General features: G+C 61.2%; 1 protein-coding gene across 1 annotated transcript in view; it reads right to left on the reverse strand.

Annotated features, from left to right (window-relative positions):
- Nucleotides 1–20,185, reverse strand: part of TMEM132C (transmembrane protein 132C) — a 142,627-nt gene that overhangs the window by 46,544 nt on the left and 75,898 nt on the right. Inside the window, exon 3 of the mRNA XM_053669604.1 lies at nucleotides 7,139–7,285. Within this exon, the coding sequence (XP_053525579.1) occupies nucleotides 7,139–7,285 (147 nt within the window). The remainder of the gene's footprint in view (nucleotides 1–7,138; nucleotides 7,286–20,185) is intronic.

Consider the following 20,185-nt stretch of genomic DNA (forward strand, 5'->3'; position numbering starts at 1 on the left):
CTCCAGGGAAATGTCCGGACGTGTCCCGCGCCTGTTCTCCGTGTGACAGGCGTGGCGTGTGCGTGCATGCGTGTCTCCGTCCCGGCATCTTCTTTCTCTTCCGTTCCCACTCCCCCCAGGCGCTGAGCCTTTCCAGGGACAGCGGAGCCTTCTCTGCTTTTTGCTACTTTCCCCGCCTGGCCTTCCCACCTCACGTTAACGGCATAAAAAAGTCACCGGGACGGGTCAAAACAGCAAGTCCAGGGGCTTGGAGGGCAGCAGTCACGTCAGGGCTTCTGAAGTTGGTCTCTGATGTTAGATAACTTTTTTTTCCTTTTTGTCGTTCGTGGTTTTGGCTCCAGATGCCGCACACCCGAAGTCCCATCCGAGGCGGCCGTGTAAGCTACCCCCGTTGGGCAGGAGACAGTGAAAAATTAATCCAAGCCCAGCGCAACTAAGTGTTCACAGGGAAAAAAAGGAGCCCCTTGAATGTTATCGCCCCCAACAGCTGCTTGCTGACTGTCTTGATCTCCCCACTTACCTGGTGCGTTTCACCGAGAGCGGCTTCGGGCGCGGGCTCTGTCTCGGTGCCACCTGGCTGACAAAAAGCCGACGGTGTAAATGGACAATAAAAAGTGTGCTTTTATTCCCCCCCACCCTGCCCTGCCTGCACCCTTCACCCCTCGGTGGGGAGCCCCCTGATCTGAGACATGGATTCTTTACAGACACACGCACCCCTCTGTGGAGGTAGGGCAGGCTCCTTCTCTTGTTACCCCATTTGAGAGCCAGTCAGTGCCTTTCACATCTGTGTTTGTGAGACTGAAAGCCACACCGCGGAGAGGGGACTGCAGGGGAATCAGGCCCCTGTGCCCCCTCCGACCTCAGGTACGGGTAAGGCACCGGACTTACTGAACCGAGGAGGCCCGGAGGAGGGGTGGGGCAAGACCGCATCAGACGCTGCCAACCCAAGACAGAACCCTGGCCTCCCCGGGAGCACCAGGGCCATTCGGCGCCAAGGAGGTGGGTGACTCAGGAGGTGGGCGACCCCACCTCCCTTTCAGAGAAGGATGCGGAGGCTCAGAGAAGTTGTGTGTCTTCCCCTATCTGCTCAGCAGACACAGGGCAGAGCTGATTCCAAATGGCAGATCCTTCTCGCTCAACCACGTGGGGTTATCGTAAGAGTCAGAGGTCACTGAGCTAGACGGGAATTTCCGAGGCGGCCGAGGGCAGCCGCCGGCCACGGTGGGTGCGGGGCCCTGCTGGGCGGGGGCTGGCCCTCAGGCCGGGTGGGGAGCTCCCTAGCGAGGCTGCTGGAAATAATAAGAATCACACAGTATCGTTAAGTAACAACCACAGCGCTCAGACAGAGGTTACAATGAACTTGCCATTAGCTCCTGCAGATCCTACCCCGGCCCGATTTTACAGACGACAACCTGAGGCCTGAGAGCGCCTTCCACAGTGGCACGGAGCCAGGACGCAGGCCCCGCGTGGCTCTGCCAGCGGTGCGGCAGCTGCTCTGCAGAGAGGGACGTCTGGCTTTTATGTCATTACTGCCATTATTGAGGGAGCCATAGAAAGCTCTGGCTGGAGGTGGCGCAGCCTTAAATCTTCTGCCCTGGTCGTACCAGCCGGCTCCCCTGGGCCCTCCTGGTTCCCACTGGTGGGTCTGGACTGTTTGAAAACCCCGCCCAGGTTGCTCTCTGCCCTGGAGCCCTCTCCTCCCTGTCGGGGGGACATCCCACCAGACTGGGCTCCAGGACCTCAGAGCCTCAGTCTCTCTGTCTGACGAGTGAACGCTCTCCCAGGTCACAGCCCCCTCTTCCTGGTCACCTGCCTCCACCTCCGTCGTCCCTTCCCCTTCACTCGCCAGTGTGTTCAGGTTCCCACGTGGGTCAGACATCACTCACTGCATCTGTCTTCCAGCAACCCCTTTGGCTAATTAGGATGAATGGCGACCCTTCCCTGCTTCCCTTGCAGCTAGGTGTGGCCTTGGGGCTACATTCTGTCCACAGGATGGGAGCGGAAGGGACCTGTATATCTCTGGATCCTGCCTTCAAAAGCAGGGGCCGGCTCTGCACTTCCCCCCGGTCCCTGGTTATGGGTTGGAAGTTGCCCTGGTGACCTGCCATCTCGGTCTCTGTCCACTGCAGCAGCATCTTTGGAGTGCTGCCATGACAAACTGGGAAGAGTCTGGGCCCCCTGCCTCTGCAGAGTGGACCTGCCTCACGACCTCACCCGTGAAACAAAACAGAAACTGACTTCTTTCTTGCTGAATCAGTGATTGGGGGGGGGGCGCGGGGGACCGTCACAGCAGCCGACCTGTACACCCAGACCCATGCACACCTCCCTGGTCACCACTGCAGGTCCCAGAGAGTGACTCGCTTTGGTCTGTCCCCCGCTGAGGCGCGGAAGTGGCACTCTCGGCCTGGAGCCAGCCGCGCAGTCAGGGGACGTGCCTGCGCCCTTAACGGAGGCACCGGTGCTTCCTCCCAGGGTTGACAATGACAGGCATGATGGATGAGACGCCTCTGCCACTTAGCCGGCCTGGTTTACACAGCGCTGCAGAGAAAACGCCGCGCGGAGATGGGACAAGCGAGGAATAATAAGGCCCACTTATGAAGAATTAATGTGATGTGCGAAATGGGGAGAAGAGCGTTATTAGGTTACCCGGGACGGCTGGCAGAGCAGCCCGCAGAACAACCTGTCACCGCGCCGGGGAGGAGAGCGGTCGGTGAGTTCGAGGACTAATTTAAAGTTATTAGAATAATCTCTCCGCGCTCAGAGGCGGCCTCTTCCCCCGACTCTTTTTTTTAAGTTTCCTAATAAGTGTTGCTCTGATTTCTCCTGAACAAACCCCCGGAGGGGTTTGCCGAGGGAGGGGTGCCGCTGTCCTGTAAACGCTTGTAGGAGTGGAGGCTGCGTCGCAGAAGGGGCGGGGGCGGGGTCCCCGGTCTCTGGGAGACTGGCCCAGGGAGACAAGGGCGGCAGGAAGGGGGCGCCTGTGGTCCTCCCTCGGGGCTGCGTCAGTCTGACTCACTATGTGTTCCCGGTGGGCATGGCCCCTACAGGGGCGGCCGGGCCACCGCCAGGCCCGAAACAGTTCCCAGGCTCCTCTCTGTTCTTCAGAGAAAGACAACAATACTCCTCTGTTGACTAGCGTCCATGACTCTCGCCCATTGGGGGCTCTGGGGGCTGGTGCCCATCTCAGACCGTGGGAATGTGGTTGGCCCTCGGGCACCCAGAGCCATCGGAGAGAAGGAAGCCAGGCTCCTGATGCACCGCAGGCAGCAAACCACCGGGGACCCCTGTGCCCCAGAGAAAGTACAAGCCTGGTGACCTCCGGGCACCGCAGCTGGGGGAGCAGGGGGCGTGTCATTCCGTGTACATTCCGAGGTCACAAGTGCATGCGTGGGTTACCTACGCTCTCCCGCACACAGAAGAAAGTAGGGAGCAGAGAGACGTCACAGCAGAAAGGGAAGCTGTGCCCTAGTGAAGTGACACAGGACAACACGCCTTAGACCCCTGGGGTTGACTCGTCCGTCGTCCAAGTGAGAACGATCGAGCCCCGGGGCCCACGGGCCACAGCTGCCCCTCCTCCGCCCTCCCAAGTTCACGGTGCCCTGAGACCGGGAGCGTCATCCACAGCCACCCAGCTCCTGACACTCCAGCAGGAGTGTGTGACCAGGAGGGTCTGCAGGGGGACAAGCAGGAAGGCACGCAGAATCGAGGGCCAGGTTGCCTGACGTCGGGGACCCTCTGAATGCGTGAAGGTCCCCCCTTCATGCCGGCAGGCAGGCCCCTGAACCACGGAGCTCGGGCGGGTGCGTCAGCCTTGCGGACTCTCAGAGAAGGTCCGTCCCAGGGGGTCCCAGCCGGAGGCAAACCCTGCTCTCAACATGACCGTGCCATTACAGGTGACGTGCGGCACAGGCTTACAACCGTTTTCAACGTGTCTCCGACCATCAAAGTGAACCATGAGCATTAATGAAAACAAGCTGAATAAAAAGACAAGGAAGGGAGCAAAAGCCAGAAAGTCTGAGTGTGCAGCTGGCGTAGCATCGGCCCCACCCTCGGACCCCCGCTTCCGCGGGCAGCGCGGCTGGACGTCAGCAGGGTCCGCGCATTCACACCGGGCTTGCCGGCGCCCGCCTGCAGTGTGTGTGAGCGTCTCCATTTGCCGAAGAGACGGAAGTTGTTTCTAAAAACTGTTCGTAACCATTGGCACACACATTCGGTTGGACGCTTCCTCCCTGCAATGGCTTCATCCTTCCTTCATCTCCCCAAGCCCAAGACCCCTCTGTCCACAGAAGCCAGAGGGAGCCGCACGGAAATAACGTGTGCAGGGCATTTTGTGGGGCGCCGGGCGCTGTGAGACACCCGGGGTGCATTTGGGTCCCTATTTCTCAGACGCTACACCTACCTCCCGGAAGAGGCCGTAACCGCGACAGTGCAGTAATCACGCTCAAGAGGGAAATTTAAGAAGGCGGATGTGACCCGGTGTAGGCAAAGGTGTTTGGTGAAGCGCAGCGGTCAGTGGGGCTGGGCCGGGCCGGTGCCGGGGGCAGGGCGACCCTCCCTGGGGAGCCGGTGTCGACTGTGGCCGCTCAGGCGGCAGCCCCGAGGTCCCCGCTGGCTTCACAGAATGCCCACCGTGCACACAGACATCTACTCTTTCTTGTTGGGATGAGGACACCCGTGAACCACGTTCCCGCTGTAACCCGAGGATAATTATCTAAAACAGCTCTCGAAGTTCTGTCCTCGATGTGGTGTGCATTAGAACATAATAAAAGCACCCCAGATGCATGATTTCAAAGATATTATTACTAAAAATAAAGGCGGGTTTTTAAAAGCCAGAACAATTTAATGCTGGTTCCAAGGAAACGCTGCGGTGAGTAGCAGTCCGGGTGGGACGGGGCGAGGCGCAATCTGGGGCGAGTTCCTGGCTCTGGCCAGATACTGTGCCTGGCACAGGGCACAGCACCTCCACGTGGGGGACAGCCGGTGGCGTCTGGAGACCCCGGTTAGCGAGGGAGTGAGCAGCGGACGTGGGCTGCAGTGGGCCGGGTGGGCTCTCCAGTATCACCAGAAGGTGCTGACTCGGGGTGTCCGCCAGTTCCTGAGGCCGACGTCACTGAACAGGAGCTGGGAACACAGGTCCCATCTACCCGGCTCTCACAGCAGCTCTGGATCCGTGTCACCCCACCCCGATGGCCGTCCTGCGCATCCACTCTCCCACAAAGGCAAACATGGCTGAGGAGACCTCGTGCTAACACCAGCGAATGGGCAGAGGGCGGCCAGACCTCCCCCAGCCGGCCTGACGCTAACCCAGGGGGGGCCGACAATTCTGGGGTTGAAACGGAGGGAACACAAGTGTCGGACCTCGGCTCCCTCTGCCAAAACTCCCAGCGAGGCGCGGCGGATGGTGGGTTGACACTCCCCGAAAGCCCAGCCTCGCCCAGAATGGTTTCTGGAAAAAGCCCGGAGCTAACGGGGTGACCTTCAGGACTGCGCAGAGCTTACCAGCAAGGCATCCCCCTCCCCCGGAGACACCTTCTGGATGTGACATGAAGAACTATTTACATAAGTTCCTTTTTATTTGCAAAATCCACACAAATCGGGTGGGCTAATCAGATTCCTGTGCATGTGACACAGGAGATTTAATTTGGCATCATCTCTTGCTTACACAAAGGGACCAGGCATTGCCTTCGGACAGCCAGGCCTCACCCTCGGGCGTCCTAACGGTGCTCGGGGTGACAGAGGAGAAGGCTGAGTTTGGAGCTGGGGAGCTAGCTGTTCGGGACACCAGGTGTTTCGCTGGCTGCACATGAAAGGAGGGGACGAGGTGGGTTTCCAGCAAAGTGAGAAGGGGCGGAATTTTTCTCTGCGGCGGAGCAGCACTCACAGAAGGAAACGTGTCCCAGGAAGGGTCCGTCTGTCTGTCTGTCCCTATGGCTAATCCCCACAGGAAAATACCCTGACCGAATGTACCGAGAGCCTCGAAATGACAGAACTTTCTGATTCCAAGAAGGAGCCTGGAGCAAAACGAGAAGCGGACAGAGGTTTACGTAGAAAGGAGCTTCCTGCCCATGTGGGTAAGACGTGGAAACCCCGTGGATGGCCCACGTGACACAGACGTGGTGGTTTACGTCCCGGTAAATCCACACCACGGGATGTCACCGCCGTCAGAAGTGGTGCAGGGACCCGGATGTCAGGAGACGTGTTGTCCACAGAAGCCAGAGGCAGGGACCAGAGTTTCACAGTCTGTACACAGGTAGTGACCCCAAATTTTAGGATGAATGAGCTCCACGGCACAGTCACTACACAAAGATGCTCCAGGTGTGGGAAGGGGACTGACGCAGCCCGCCAGCGGCGGCGGCGGCGCCCTGGGGACAGGCACACGAGGCCTGACCTCCGTGAGCCCCATAACTGTGTCCTGCCAGCTACAGCGAGCAGGTGCTGCTTCCAGGCCGAGGAAACGAGGGCTTTAAATAACCGTCTGGATGTCCCTCAGCACGTCCTTATGCATTACTGCCACCGATTGTCACCTCCTGCCCTTAAATCCGTCCCCAGTGGTGACAATTCCAGCCCTGTGCACCACGAATATACACTTGGTAAGCAAGCCGCCCGCTTCTGGTCCCGTGGGGAGGGCACTGGGAGGTGACATGGCCCCAGGGGACACAGGTGTCAGTGAAGGGGGTGGGTGAGCCTCAGCGAAGCAGAGCAGAATCTCGCTGACTCATCTCCGCTCCAACGCCTGGACCACGGACCTTCACAACCGGTGCCCTGCCCTCCAGCTGACCTGCCAGACGGTGCCGTCCCCTCTTTGTGACCCTCTCTCAAGGACAGTTTCCTCACTGCTTTTAGAGAGAGAGGAAGGAGGAGAGAAACATCGATTGGTTGCCCCCTGTATGCACCTGGAACAGGGACCAAACCCACAACCTAGGCACGCGCCCTGACCCGGAATCGAACCTGCCACCTTTTGGTTTATGGGACGATGCTCCAACCAGCTGAGCCACGGCAGCCAGGGCCACGTGGGGCCGCCCGGGTGTGAGGGCCGAGGGTTAGCAGCCCTGCTGGGCAGCAGCAGATATGAGTGTCTTAGGCGGACGCCGGGTCACGAGGACCCCGCGTGGTGCCTGCAGAGGGAGGCGGTGCTTACCCCTCGCGACTGCCGGGCCCCAGGCGCTGGCACACCACGGTGGCGGTGGCGTGCTTCCCGCCGTCTCCCACCTCCTGCCGGACGTCCCACAGCTGCGGCTCGCTGCTCCGGGCGCTCAGGACGTTCACGCCCTTCTTCACCTTGGCCCTGCAGGGAGACGAGAGAGAGAGAGAGGCCAGGTCAGCGGCCACCTGTCCACGGGGGCCCCCCGCTCTGCTCGCTCGCACTCTGGTCCGGCCGCTCTCAGACTGTTCCAGACGGTTTTCACTGACACACATGCAGAGCTGTGTGTCTCTCATTGGCACACAAAGCTACGGCTTGGAAGGTCACCACTCAGAACACTACACTCACCCCCCGTCCTGCTAACTGCCCAGAGGGCAGGACAGAGGTCCCGGTGAGTGGTTTATAGGTCGGACATGGCTGAGCAAACGGGATGAGCCGGTGGTCACTATGAGGCCACCCAGGCCATGGGCGGTGGTGAGAGACCACTGCCCACCTCTCACACGCGGGTGTGTTCAGGGAGCCCCCCAGACCAGCGTGAGCGGATCGAGGGCAGCACACGTGTGTTCTCCGTCCCCCCTCCCAGTCTTGCGTTAAAACGACTTGCTAAACACACTGGCCCCCTTGGCTCCAAGGAGACCAGGGTTTGCCTAAGAGATGAAGGTCTGAGACACATCAGCACGTGAGAGCCCTGTGTGTCCTGACCCCGTGGTCTCCCAGCGTGGAAACCCTCGCCTGCACGGCCCGTGATGAACGTCACAAAATGTGACTTTGCTCGGAGCTGGGTGCTGCTGCACGTGGACTTCGCTGGAGAGGGCCCGGTTCCACTGGCGCTGCAGCCTGCTGTCTGCACCCGGCGGTTCCCGCACACACATGGGCTCCCGGGGACCTGCACCGTGGCCGGCGCCAGCTCTGCATGGGACGGCACAGCGAGCTGTGTCAGCTGAGCCCTAACACAGGGACGCTCTTTCAAGTTGCTACATTTGTACTGATTCGCTGCACAGCCCAGGGGAGGAAGCCTCTCAGACGGCGGAGCTGCAGCAACCCAGTGGGGTGGGCGGCGGGGCGGGGTGGGCTTCTGCTGGGAGGGCTGCCTGGGCACCGGCTTTGAGAGGCTCTGCGGAGACGTGAAATTCTGGGAAGAGCGGACTTGAGCTTTGAAACAAAAGCCCTGCCTGGCCTCGGCAGATGAACGCAGCCCTTCTCCAGGCGGAAATCTGTCCGTGCAGCCAGAATAGCCGGCGCGGCGTGGATCGGTCTGCCGGCCACATTCGGCAGGTGGGCGGGTCCCACCTGACCCTGCTGCACCCTTGTGCCCCAAACCCCACTCTGAGCTGGGCTCCCAAGTGGTGGGTCCCAGCCGGGGCTGGCTGGCCCTCCAGGGGACATTGGGCAAAGTCTGCAGACCTTGCAGGTGGTCGTGGCCAGGAGGTGGGGCACAGGTGAGTCTGTGGGGGAGGCTGCACAGGGAAGCCCACGCCACACACCACCTGGCCCCCACTCTCACCGGGGCCCCTGCTCCAAGGCTGAGCTCGCGGCCCCACTGTGTGTGCCTGGCCCGTGGAGGACACCACGGTCTAATGACCAGAAGATGGTAACTCTGGCCCCCGCCGCTGGACCCCCCACCTTCGCACACACCTGCTGCCCTGCGGCGATTCCAGGTGTGCGCACAGTGAGGCATCGGACGGCCTCACCGGTCTGCCTTGCGCGGACACTTGGCCTGGTGCTCATGTCACTACAGGAGCACGAACCACACAGGGAGGTGGTGAAGGCCGAGGCCCAGGCACAATTCACAGTGGGGACCGCGGCGCATGCGGACATGGTTCCACAGGTGCGACTCGTAGGGCTGGACCTGAGGGCCCCCAACCAGAAACAAAACCGGGTTTTTCCAAGGCCCTGATTTACCAGGCTTGTTGGGGGGCGCATGCCCCGCCGGGTGACGTGTCCCCTGCGTGGCCTCAGACAGACGCAAACCGAAACAACAAGCAGGCCCCAGGTCGCAGCCCTGAGAATGGCCGGACACGGCAGGACGTGAGGCAGAGGGAGCCGCACTCCCCGCTGGTGGGAGACGGCAGCCCCGTGGGTGGTCTCTCACGAAACCCGCCCCACTCCTACCACACAAACCAGCGACCGTATCCTCGGTGTTTACCCAGCGGATCGAAAACGTATGTGCACACGAAAACCTGCATACGGACGTCTCCGCACCGAAACCGGGAAGCGGCTGAGACGTCCCTTAGCAGGTGACGAGGAACCAGCTGAGTCCGTCCGACGACGTAACATTACACAGTGCAAAAAAAAAACCCCCAGCTATCGAGCCTTGAAAAGACACAGGAACCTCAAGGTCACATGAACAAGTGGGAGAAGCCCATCTAGACAGCTTCGTCCTGTAGGATGGTCACTCCAAGACATCTCGGAAAAGGCAAGACCTTGGAGACCTCGAAAGGTCAGAGATCGGGGGTTGCCAGAGGCTGTGGGGGGAGGCTCCGGAAGTGTTGAGAGCCACTGGCCTCCGCCGACAGGAACCGCTCGGCTGGTTCTCACGGCCTCGGTGTCGGCAAACCAAAGCAGGAGCAGAACGAGTAGGTGTAGAAAGCAACAGAGACGTTTGCAGACCGACGATGATGAAGACGGTCTGGGGACCGGCCGGCTCGCTGTACCTGTCGGACGCTGAGGACCTGTGGGAGATGAAGGGACCCGGCCCAGCGATGCCAGGAAGGGGCCCGGACAGGACGTGCACCGGCCCGGCAGGGGGGTGGACACGGAGAAGGGAGGGAGGAACTGAGGTTGCGGACCTGGACGGAGGCTGGAGCTGGGGGGAAATACTACTTGCACATGGAACGTTTCAAACTGTTTTATAAAAGGCGTTGCTGTGTCAATGCACAGGATGAGGCTTCGAGGACGGAGGCTCTTCATTCCCCTGCAAAGAGGAGCTGTGTCTCGGTGACGCCTCCCTGGTCAGCATCAGGCCCGGCTCTGTCCGCCAGGGACTCCGAGGGGCGGTGCCTCCACTTCCTGCAGTCGGAAGACCGCGTGCCATGGTGACCCGAGGAGGGGGCCGGCAAACCCAGACGCCCGGGGCCTTTCTCTTCCTCCCAGTCTAAGCGATTATTGGCAAGACTTGCGGGTGAATCGCAGAACAGCTCCGGAGCGAAGTAGAAGCTCCTGGACTATGTGCTCAGGGGCTTTCCATTTCGGTGTCATTAATTGTCACCTCATCATTTCATTTTCTGCACAGATTAACCAGGGGCTCCGAAAACACAATCCCTATGCACCCGGGGCCTGGAAAGGGCCGGGCTAAGCTCCAGAGCCTTCCACCGGCATTTGCTTGCACCAGGGAAGCTGTTGATGCTAATAAAAGAGGGGAGGCTGCGGCTTCCCGCACGGTTCCCCAAGGGGCAGGGCTTCTGGGGCCTGGATTTCAATGCCGCCCCCGGAAACCTCCAAGGCAACCGGATCCTGCGGTCCCCGGCTTACGGGTGTGTTCTGGGCTTTGAGGCTAAGCTTGCTGGGTAGCAGCCGCGCCTGTTCTGAGTCTGGCAGAGGCGTCCTCCCGGCATCCCCCGAAGCTGCAGGTAAACAATTTAGGCCCAGGAAGGCCAGCTCCGCCCTGGCTCATCCAGACTCCGAGATCCAAACCCCATCTCCATAACACCGCCCTCGCCGCAGGAAGGACACGGCTGCCGGGTACGCTACGAGACGCATCAGCAGCCACCCCTGGGCCATGAGCCGGCATTAGTGCCCCCCCCCCCCCCGTTTTATCATGAGAAGTTCCAGCACACAGAGGCGTTACCAGCATCGGGTGGGGAACGATCACGCCCTGCTACTCGGATTCCACCATCAACAACATTTCGTTATATGTTGTCAGAAATCCCTCCACCCCCCACCCGCTACCATCCACCGACCAGCCGTATTTTGGGGGGCCTTTCAAGTGTTACAGTGCAATCCACCCCGAAACACCCAAGCATGTGAATGACTCACTTGCCGAGGGCAGGGACAGTCACAGCAGCACAGACGCCCACCTATGAACCTGTCACTGCTCTCGGGGTACAGAACAGGACCCTCACCCCAGCAATTCCCTCCTGCCCCGTCCGGGTTGCCGTCCACCTCACCCTTGGAGACGTCAAGGGTCCTGCTTCCTTTAAAACACAGATTAGTTTCACTACCTGGTATCACACAGGGCCCAGTCTCTGTGTACGATGCCCTTCCGTGGGCTGAAAGCACCGGAGACCCTCCTCTGGGGCGGCACGCACTTGGTGCCCACCCCTCCTGCCGCTGATTTGGGTACCACCGATGGTGCCTCCATGCCCGTGGGTGGACATCGCTGTTTCTGGGCCGGGACTGTTAGGAACAAAACCACCATAAACATCTTAATCAAGTCTTCTTGTGGGTATCTTAGTGTTATAATGGGCTGTGTTTTTTTTTTTAAACTACTCCAATTCACAATACCTTCAACTGTGAATAAAAGGAAACTGAGTCCAAGGTGGGTAGGGAGTTCCGCTGGTAATTCTGCTGCTCAGTGTCTCAGTACCGAGCTTGAACCCTGTGCCTTAAATACGGTCACAAAAAGGCTGCCAAAGCTCCTGATATCATATCCTCACACCACCAAGTGCAAACAAAGGTATATAAGTTGTGGGGAACTGGCAGTGCTAGGAAGCGATCTTCTTACGCTCCCTCTAAGGCATTTCCCAGACGGCACCCACACACTGAAATGACCAGAGTGGGTCACACGGCCACCTCTCGCATTTTAAGGTGGCCAGGGCCGGTAGCCGCTGTGGGTTAGCTGATCAATGAAGTCCACCAGGGACGTTTACTCCGGTTGGATGAAGACTTGTCTGACCTTGTCTAGGTCGAGCTGTATTCACAGTAAGCCTGTGCCCCAACTCGGCACTGCTGACGGACGGCCCGGCTCTCCCACCTGAGGGGGCTTTATTCTGCCCGGACTCGGGACCAGCCGGCCGCTGGCCCACGGGCGCTCACATGGGGTTCACCACAGGCACGCCGAGTGTCCCGTCCTGGATTTCACGGTTGTCACTTCTTGCTGCTCACGATGCTCTTTGTCCTATCAACACCCGATACACTGACTTGTCCTCTGGGGAGAAGACGCGGCGTCAAGGCTCCAACCAGACCTTCGGAAATCCTGAGACCTAAGTGAATGGGACCCTGCCCCCGTGCAGAGCTGCGACAGCCAACCGTCCAGCCGAGGACGGGCCGCTCACTCTCTCCGCAACACGGTGTCCTCACGTGAGAACGGAGAGGACAGCAGGGAGAACCCTGGCGACCGGAGGAGGATTCAGGCGGAGCATATGGAAAACGCAGCGCTGCCGTGTGAGAGGCAGCTTGCGGGGCAGCCAGGGAAACAGGTTCCCCACGCACAGCCTGGATCTGGTGTTGCTTGGAGCCATTCAATTATAAACCCTTCCGTAAACATTTCTGGTGCCTGGATGGCGGGGCCCCCAGATGGGGTGGCCTGCCCTCACTTGCATGAACGAAATCACTCCCGCTGTCCTGGCAGGAAAGGGACTTGGCTCCTTTGTGGCCTCGGTCGCCACTCAGCCTGGGAGGCATCAGAGCCCCCAAACGTGGGCAAAGTGACGGCTCACTTCGGCCGCCCAAAGGCAGTGCCGCCCCCGCCCCACCGCGGTGGCCCAAGCTGCAGGCAGGTGGGCCTGTGCCCTGTGTGTCCTTGGAGGTGGCTCTATCTCCATCACCGGGCGGTGGCCCGGGAGGAGGACGTCTGAGCCGGCCTGCATCTCGGCCCTCCAGTGCTGGCCATCAGGGACCTGTGGGCCTCACCTGGGGGGGCAGGAATCCGTTCCATTTAAGCAAAGGCCCTCCCGCCCCGAGACAGTTCCTGGTGAAGAGAGAGCTCCCGGGGCCACTTCCTGTTTTCCTACCTGTCACCTCCTCTAATCGGCGTCGCCCTCCTTCTCCAAGGAGCAAAGTCCCACCGTGCCTGGATGCACCCGAAACACCGGGGCGCCTGCCCTCTGGGTTGGCCCGGCCCCACCACGCCCTCACCGAGCTGCTGACCAGGAGGCCGGGGCTGAGCACGTCCTCCAGGAGGCCCAGAGGGGGCTCTGCGGGAAGCCCACCGCGCAGCCGGTCCTTCTCCACGACGGTGTGGAGGGAAGGGAATCCAGGCAAAGGGTCGGTTGTGGGACACACAGTGGGTTCACTCTGAATATGCGAACCGCTGTGATTTGCACTCTGGGGTGGCCTGTGTCCACATTTGGGATTTGGGGGCGAGGAGGGATATTCGACAGCCACCCTTCCCACCTTCGCACCGGCCGTCCCCTCGGCCGGGCAGTCTCCCCCGTGAGCATGTGGCCCTGCGTCACTCCAGGAACGCAGGTCTCTGCACAGATGTCACCTCCTCAGAGAGACCCCCACTCCCAGATGCCAGCACTGACGCTGCCCACCTCTGCCTGCCTCTGGTCCCCTCGCTCTGTGCTCCCCATAACCCTCAACGCGGTTGTGCGTTTTCCGCACCAAAACATCATCCCCACACCGCCGCTGTGCTCGACCAGAGTTTGGTACATGAGTTTGTGAAGGGAACGCACAGGACTCGTGGGCCCCAGAAATCACATGTCCCGGGCCTTCGTGGGAGGTACGAGGACCCCGAAGGCCGCAGACCCTCTCCAGCAGCAGCGGGGGTGTGCGGAACAGTGTGACGTGCACAGGGACACCGGGCAGAGTCCATCCCGATCGCCACTGGCTTCCCCCGAGACCCAGCAAGCGCACGGACAGAACGCATGCCGTAGCTGCCGCCGGGCCGCGGCACACGGAGGGAGCTATCTGCTGAGGCGTGACTCTAAAAACACTTCACGAGGCGACCTTTGGAATAACACGTGTTGGGGAAACTCCCGAGTTCCCACCGACTGGCTGGATAACTCCCGGCGCTGCGCCCGGGGGACCTTCACACGGCCATCAGAAGACGGAGAGAGGCGGGCTCCTGTCCGGGGAAGCTCTGGAAGGCACGTCCGTGCGGAACGGGAGGCCCTGGGCTGTGCGTGCAGAGTGTTTGCTCTCGTGAGGAAAACGGGGCAGGGAAATGAAGTGTCTCCCTACACGCTTGTGTTTCCACACTGAGCAGCTGGAAGGAGACACAGGAGATTAACGCAGCGGCTCCGCAGCGGGCCAGCCGTGGGGGTGGCCGTGCGGCGGCTGAGAGAAGAGGGGCCAGGAGTCTCCATCCCTTTCCCATGGGAGTGATTTTCAAACTGGCTATTTTCCTTTAAAAACTACTGGCATGAAAAGTGACCAGTGACTCGGGGCGGGCGGGCTCACTCCGGTGGCTGGGAGGCAGGCCCTGCGGTCAGGCCAGGGTCTCCCCACCAGCCCTGGAAGGACCAGGCCCTCGAGGAGCTGGGCACGAGGGCACTGGTCCCCTTGGCTCCATTGGGCCTGTCCCCTTCCTGGCAGTAAACGCCACCTCGGGTGTGACAGCCTTCGGTGAGTTCCGAGTCTCCTGAAGGTGTCAGCAAACCTCATGCTGGTCTGGAGTGGTCCCTGGCCTTGCAGAGGGGCCAGCAGTGACGCCGGTCAGTGGCCTGTCCCCTGGTTTGCCATCGGCAGACCTCCCCCTCCCCCGCAGATGCCAGCGGCCCAGCACTTCACACGGGCCTGGCCCACAGAAGGTGCTTTGCAGTTGTCCACTGAACACATGGGAGCAGCGGGTGTGGGCTGGTGATCAGCACCTGCCGCCCAGGGGACGTGACAGCAGGTGCTGCCCGTGTGTGCGGTGTGGCTGGATCCGGACACGCCGTCTCAGCTCGGCCACCAATGTGCCACACGACCCCCGCGCCCCGGCGTCAGGGCCGGGCCAGCGTGTACAGAGCGCATAACCTGCAAGGCCACGTCCCTGGTTTGCCGGGGGAGGGTGTCCCAGCAGGACCAGGAACGGACGCAGGCCCATCCGAGGGCCTCCCTGTCGACGCGCCGCAGCTTGTGGGTCCTCTCATCCCGCTCGGGGTGGCCCTCCAGGGACACCAGCGCATTCGGCAACTCGGCGGGACCCTGGTTTCCGGGGTTCGGCTCCCCCTGATGGGAGTCGGACGGCAGCCAGCGGGCTTCGTGGTGGCTGCCGATCAAGTCTGCGATGCGGAAAGTGCAGGAGGCGCCTTTGGGACAAGCACGCTGCCTACCAGACGCGCGGACGCAGGTGGGGGCGCGCAGGGCCCTTCCAGGGCTGGGCTGGAGCGACGGGCGTCTGGGGGGAGGGCGAGGCGTGGCAACCGACCAGCCCCGCAGCCATGGCAGGCTCAGTACGAGTGTCGGGAGCCCAGACGCTGTCCAGCTCTGGACACAAGGTGCAGAACGGTAACCACGGTGCAGCGCTACACCCCTGGGGGCCCAGCATCACCTTGCCTGTGCTGCTCTGTCTGCCAGCAACTGCCCTCCTGCCCCTGGGGGCGGGGAGCTCAGGGCTGCTTGTCTCAGGAACAGACGCGGACGGACAGCAGTGTCACGGGCCCTGTGTCCGGGCGTCCGCAGCCTCTGCCGAGTGGGCTGGCCCGGACCCCAAAGTCCTCCCTGGGCGGAGCTCCTTCACGGCCTGCCCCTCCGACCTGTCCCGCCCCCATTACCCCCCCCAATCAATTTCCCTCAAGATGTCCGATCGCCCACAGACACAGCGAGAGCTCGGGGAGCCCCTGCCTCCCTCAGAATGGGCGTCTCCGAGAGCCTGCTCCCCCAGGACGGGACTGTCAGCGGGAGGGTGTGTTCACACCTCTCCAAGGCTCCGACCAAACACTTCAAGGGTCCAATTACCTAGCATGGCGGGCTGGGGGCGCCCCTGCAAGGCTGCCCCAGAAAGAGCCACGCAGGGGCCCCACTCCCAGTCCCACCCGTCAGACAAGCAGGGTTTTCCGAGATCGCTCCCCCACATTTCTGGAGCTTCCTTCGAAGCCGCCCGGGGACACTGCCATGGGGACGGTTTGGTCTCAGAAGGAGGAGCAGCCTGACACCCACGCAGAGGCAAGGAGCTCGGTCCCCTCCCTCTCAGTCCCCAAATCTCATTATCACCCTCCTCTCTGGTGCGGTCTCAGCCGCGGCGAGGGCTCCCGGAGAAATGTGCAGAAACCGGATAAAAATAAGGTGGGAGGGGTCACCCCGGGGGAGAGGGCTCCCTACACTGGCTGGGAATTATTTGGGTTTTAAGTATCAGACCGATTTAAGGAAAACATGGTGGAAAGTGAGACAGCAAACAGGTTTTGAATTAAACCAGGGGTTTGTCAGGCCGCCTGGGCTGGCTCTCTCTCTCTCTCCCCATCCCGTCTCGGACTGTGGCCTGGCTGAGCAGGAATCGGGCACAGACAGATGTCACCAGGCCGCTCCCAGCAAGACCTGGGCACGGGCCCGCAGGCTGAGCTTTGGATCGAAAGTGAGAGGATTCTCCGCACGTAAAAGACACATCAGACTCCCGTCGGGAGACTCTGGAAGCCCCCCCGGTAGGTGGCGAGCACCGCTGTCCCCGGCAGGACAAGAGGGCTGTCCCAGCTCCTGACAAGCAGAAAGAACCTGCCAGTCCTCTGCCCTTTTGTCCTGTGCGTGCGGGACAGACGAGAGGCTGCCACAGTGAGGGTGCGTCTTTACTTGGTCCGCCCATGCGAACACTGACCGCGCCCAGAAGCAGTCTTGCACCAGTTACGCGGGCGGCCCTCGGCCTGGGGCCCAACCGCACACAAGTCGGCACGCGACGCGTCCATCCGCGTCCCTGACGAGAAAGGCTCTTTGGCGCGAAGGTGACCGGCTGCCCAGCTCTGGTTTTGCAAAGACCGCTGCTTTCCCCACTCCACTGTCTCGACGCCCTGGCGCACGCTCAGCGACCGTCAATCTATGGGTTTATTTCTGGACTGAGTTTGATTCCATTGATCGAAATGCCTGCCTCTGGGCTGAGAACACAGACTCTGTGCCAACGGTGCTTTGCGGGAAGTTTCTCCCATCGGGAGGCACGAACCCCTCAAATTAGCTCTTCTGACCCCAAACTGTTTTTGGCTGTTCTGCTCCTTCGCATTTCCGTGTGAATTTTAGGATCAGCTAGAAAATCCCCGCAGACGTGGAAGTCAGGATGCCGTGTCAGGGATCGCCGGAGCTGGCAGGTTGATTCGGGGAGCCCGGCCACCTTCACGAGAGGACGTCTGCCGTCTCAGAACGCGACTCTCCGACCCCGCAGGCCTTCTCCGGTTCCTCTCGCCGCCACGTTGTAGCTTTCAGGGGACTAGTCTCCCCCCTTTTTTGGGTTTATTTCTAAGTACTTTGTTCTTCTACATGCTATTGGAAACGGAACCGTTTCCTCCTTTTTATTTCCGATGTTCATTGCTCGAGCGCATGTAGAAATGTGTTTTTACATCGATCTTCCAGCCTGCAACCCCTGCTGAAGTGTTTTATTGGTTCTAACGGCTCCGAGTTGTTTTCTCGGGGCCTCCGAACACGCCATCACGCCACCTGCATGCGGGGAGAGTCCTGCTCCCTCCTTCCCAGGCCGTAGCCCTTTATTGCGTCCCTGCCTGAATGGCGTGGCAGGAACCTCCGGTACCGCGTCGAACAGACTTCACATGAATGGACATACTCGTCTCGTTCCCGTCCGTCTGATTCTGTTTTACACAGATCACAGTTGTGCAAGGGGGTCACCGGATGAGAGTTAAAATGTAGCAAAGGTTTTGGATCCTTCCAGAACACACAAATCCCAGAGGGATGCCCCAAGAATGACTGAGGACTGAGAACTGCTGGTCTGAGAGAACCCACCTGACCCCTCCGAGGGGTCCGTCGAGCCCACAGCATCACGGGCAGGGGGCCAGCAGGAGGGCACCGGGCCAGGCAGACAGGGAGAGGCAGCTGAAGGGAGAACTGGAGCCCCCAGCACAGCCCACAGCCCCTGAGGGGGAGCCAGGCCACGGCGGCCTGGGAGGCGGGGCGGTCAAGGTCAAGCACACCGGGCCCTGAGCTGGACGGAGAGCAGGGGGGAAACAGGTGGGAAGCCTCGTGAGCCCCTGCAGCTCCCAGGGGGCAGGAGGCGCTGGCCGTTGACTCTCAAGCCCGAGGGAGCCACAGAAGTGGCACGAGGACGCGTGGCCAGCTGACCCTCACCGCGCTGGGTCCAGTCGGCCAGCGACGGCCGCGCAGGCGGAACAGGGCAGGCCAGCTGGAGGCTCAGCCCACCCAGGGCCCCCGGGCCGGCAGCGAGCGGGACGAAGTGCTGACCCACGCAACACCGAGGCCATCGCAACACTGCGGGCATGACAGCTCCCACGGGCGCAGCGCTCCAGGGCAGGTGACAGCGGCCTGTGGGACGGCAGCGCGATCCACTCTGATGACTCCTGGGGGCGGGGCTCTGTCCGAGGGGCAGAGGAGAGCTTTCTAGGGCGTGATGGGCAAGGCCTGCGCCTTGGTCGGCAGGTGTCAGAACTGACGACACCAGGCCCGTCAGAGCCATGGGCTTCCCTGTCCTTCCTCACGTCCACTTTCTAAAGCTGACGGGAGACCGCTCTGGAGTGGAGCCGCTAAGGAGTGGGCGGGTCGTGGTCCGCTCCTCCACCGGGGGGAGAACTACACAGGGAAGGGGATCGGACCAGGAGGGGGGCTGAGGTGTTCGCAGGGGCGGCTCTGGGGGCTCGTTGTGACCGGATGGGTGGGGGCGGGGGGGAGGAAGCCAGCGGCACCCACGCCGGCTCCGGGCTGGTCCGGGCCGCCTGCACCCCCACATGTCCTGGCCCCCCACTCCTGCAGCGCTGCTGTCCACTGGGTCAGGCAGTGGCTTTCCCGACTTAGGAGAAACCCGCCACGCGGGGGTGCCGTGACGACGCCCTGGCGTTGCTCCTCTCCCGGACTTCCCGCCCACGGCGGCGCGGACAGTGCTGAACCCTGTGCCCGTGCCACGCACGTGCAGACCCAGAGTCTAAAAATACGCTCATGAGCTTCAGAGGCCCTTCCGGCAGGCGCAGCGCGTTCTCCACGAAGGCCGTGTCTGTGCCGCGTGGACGGTGAGGCTTGACAGCGCCCGAGCATCCAGCCACACCCCGCCACAGTCTACGGGACGTGTCATCACGTCTTCAAAGGTGGCAGGAACACAAAGAAGCCCGGGAAGAGGAAAGGAGGAGGGTGCGGGCAAGGCTGCAGAGTTCCTCAGGCCACTCCACGGGGTCGGCTGTTGAGAGGGCGGAGCCTGGCGGGCGGGCGGGGACGCCTCTCCGCTCAGAGCGTGTAAATACATGTCGGGCCAATTTCCACCCAATTTATTTTCCTCCTCGGTGTCCAATTCTGTGTGTTCCCGTAATTACTTTTCTCATCCCGGAGAGATATGAGATTTTCCCGCATCTCGCCTCGCTCAGCATGGTGCCCATCTCGGCAGCGCGAAGACAGAACACCCGGGGAACACGGTCACGTCTCTGAACGAGGCGGCCTCGCCCGGCGCCCGGACGAAGCTGACGAGGAGCCCCGCCAGGACGACGCTTGGACACGAGACTGTGGGAAATAAAGCCGTAGCGTGTTTGCAAACGCCCTCCGGCAGCATCCTGAGTCTGGGAGGTTCGGCGGGTGGACGGCCATGTTTTCCCTGATTACCCCGTGGCCGCAATCCTGAAATGAAATCAGCCTACGCCGTGTCCGCGCCCGTCTCCCAAACACGAAGAGAAATCTCTGCGCATCAGGAGGGAGGCCGTTTTTTTGTTTTTTTTTTTTTGCCTCAACATCTCGGAGCCTAACCTTGAAGCGTTCCGTGCTATAAATACGACACCCAGCTGCTATAAAATGACGTGTGGGTGGAAACCAAAGTGAGGAGGCTGCAGGAAGGGACGACACTTCCTGTCCCCAAGGAGGGCGCCTCGTCAGGATCTGCCTGGTGGGGGTGGTGACGGCGGAGGGTGGCAGTGCGGCCGCAACGCTCCTGTTCACCGTAAGGACCCGTGAGCTCCCTGGGTCTGAGAGCAGGGCTGTCCCCACAGGCAGCTCTGGCGATGGGGACGGGCTCGCCCATGTCGGGGACGGCGGGAGTTCAGTAGCTTGTCCTCCCATTGGGACAACCCAAAACGTCCCCAGACATTTCGAGAT

This window comes from Artibeus jamaicensis, unplaced genomic scaffold (assembly GCF_021234435.1).
Source record: "Artibeus jamaicensis isolate MK-2021 breed Jamaican fruit bat unplaced genomic scaffold, CSHL_Jam_final contig_525, whole genome shotgun sequence".
NCBI lineage: Eukaryota > Metazoa > Chordata > Mammalia > Chiroptera > Phyllostomidae > Artibeus > Artibeus jamaicensis.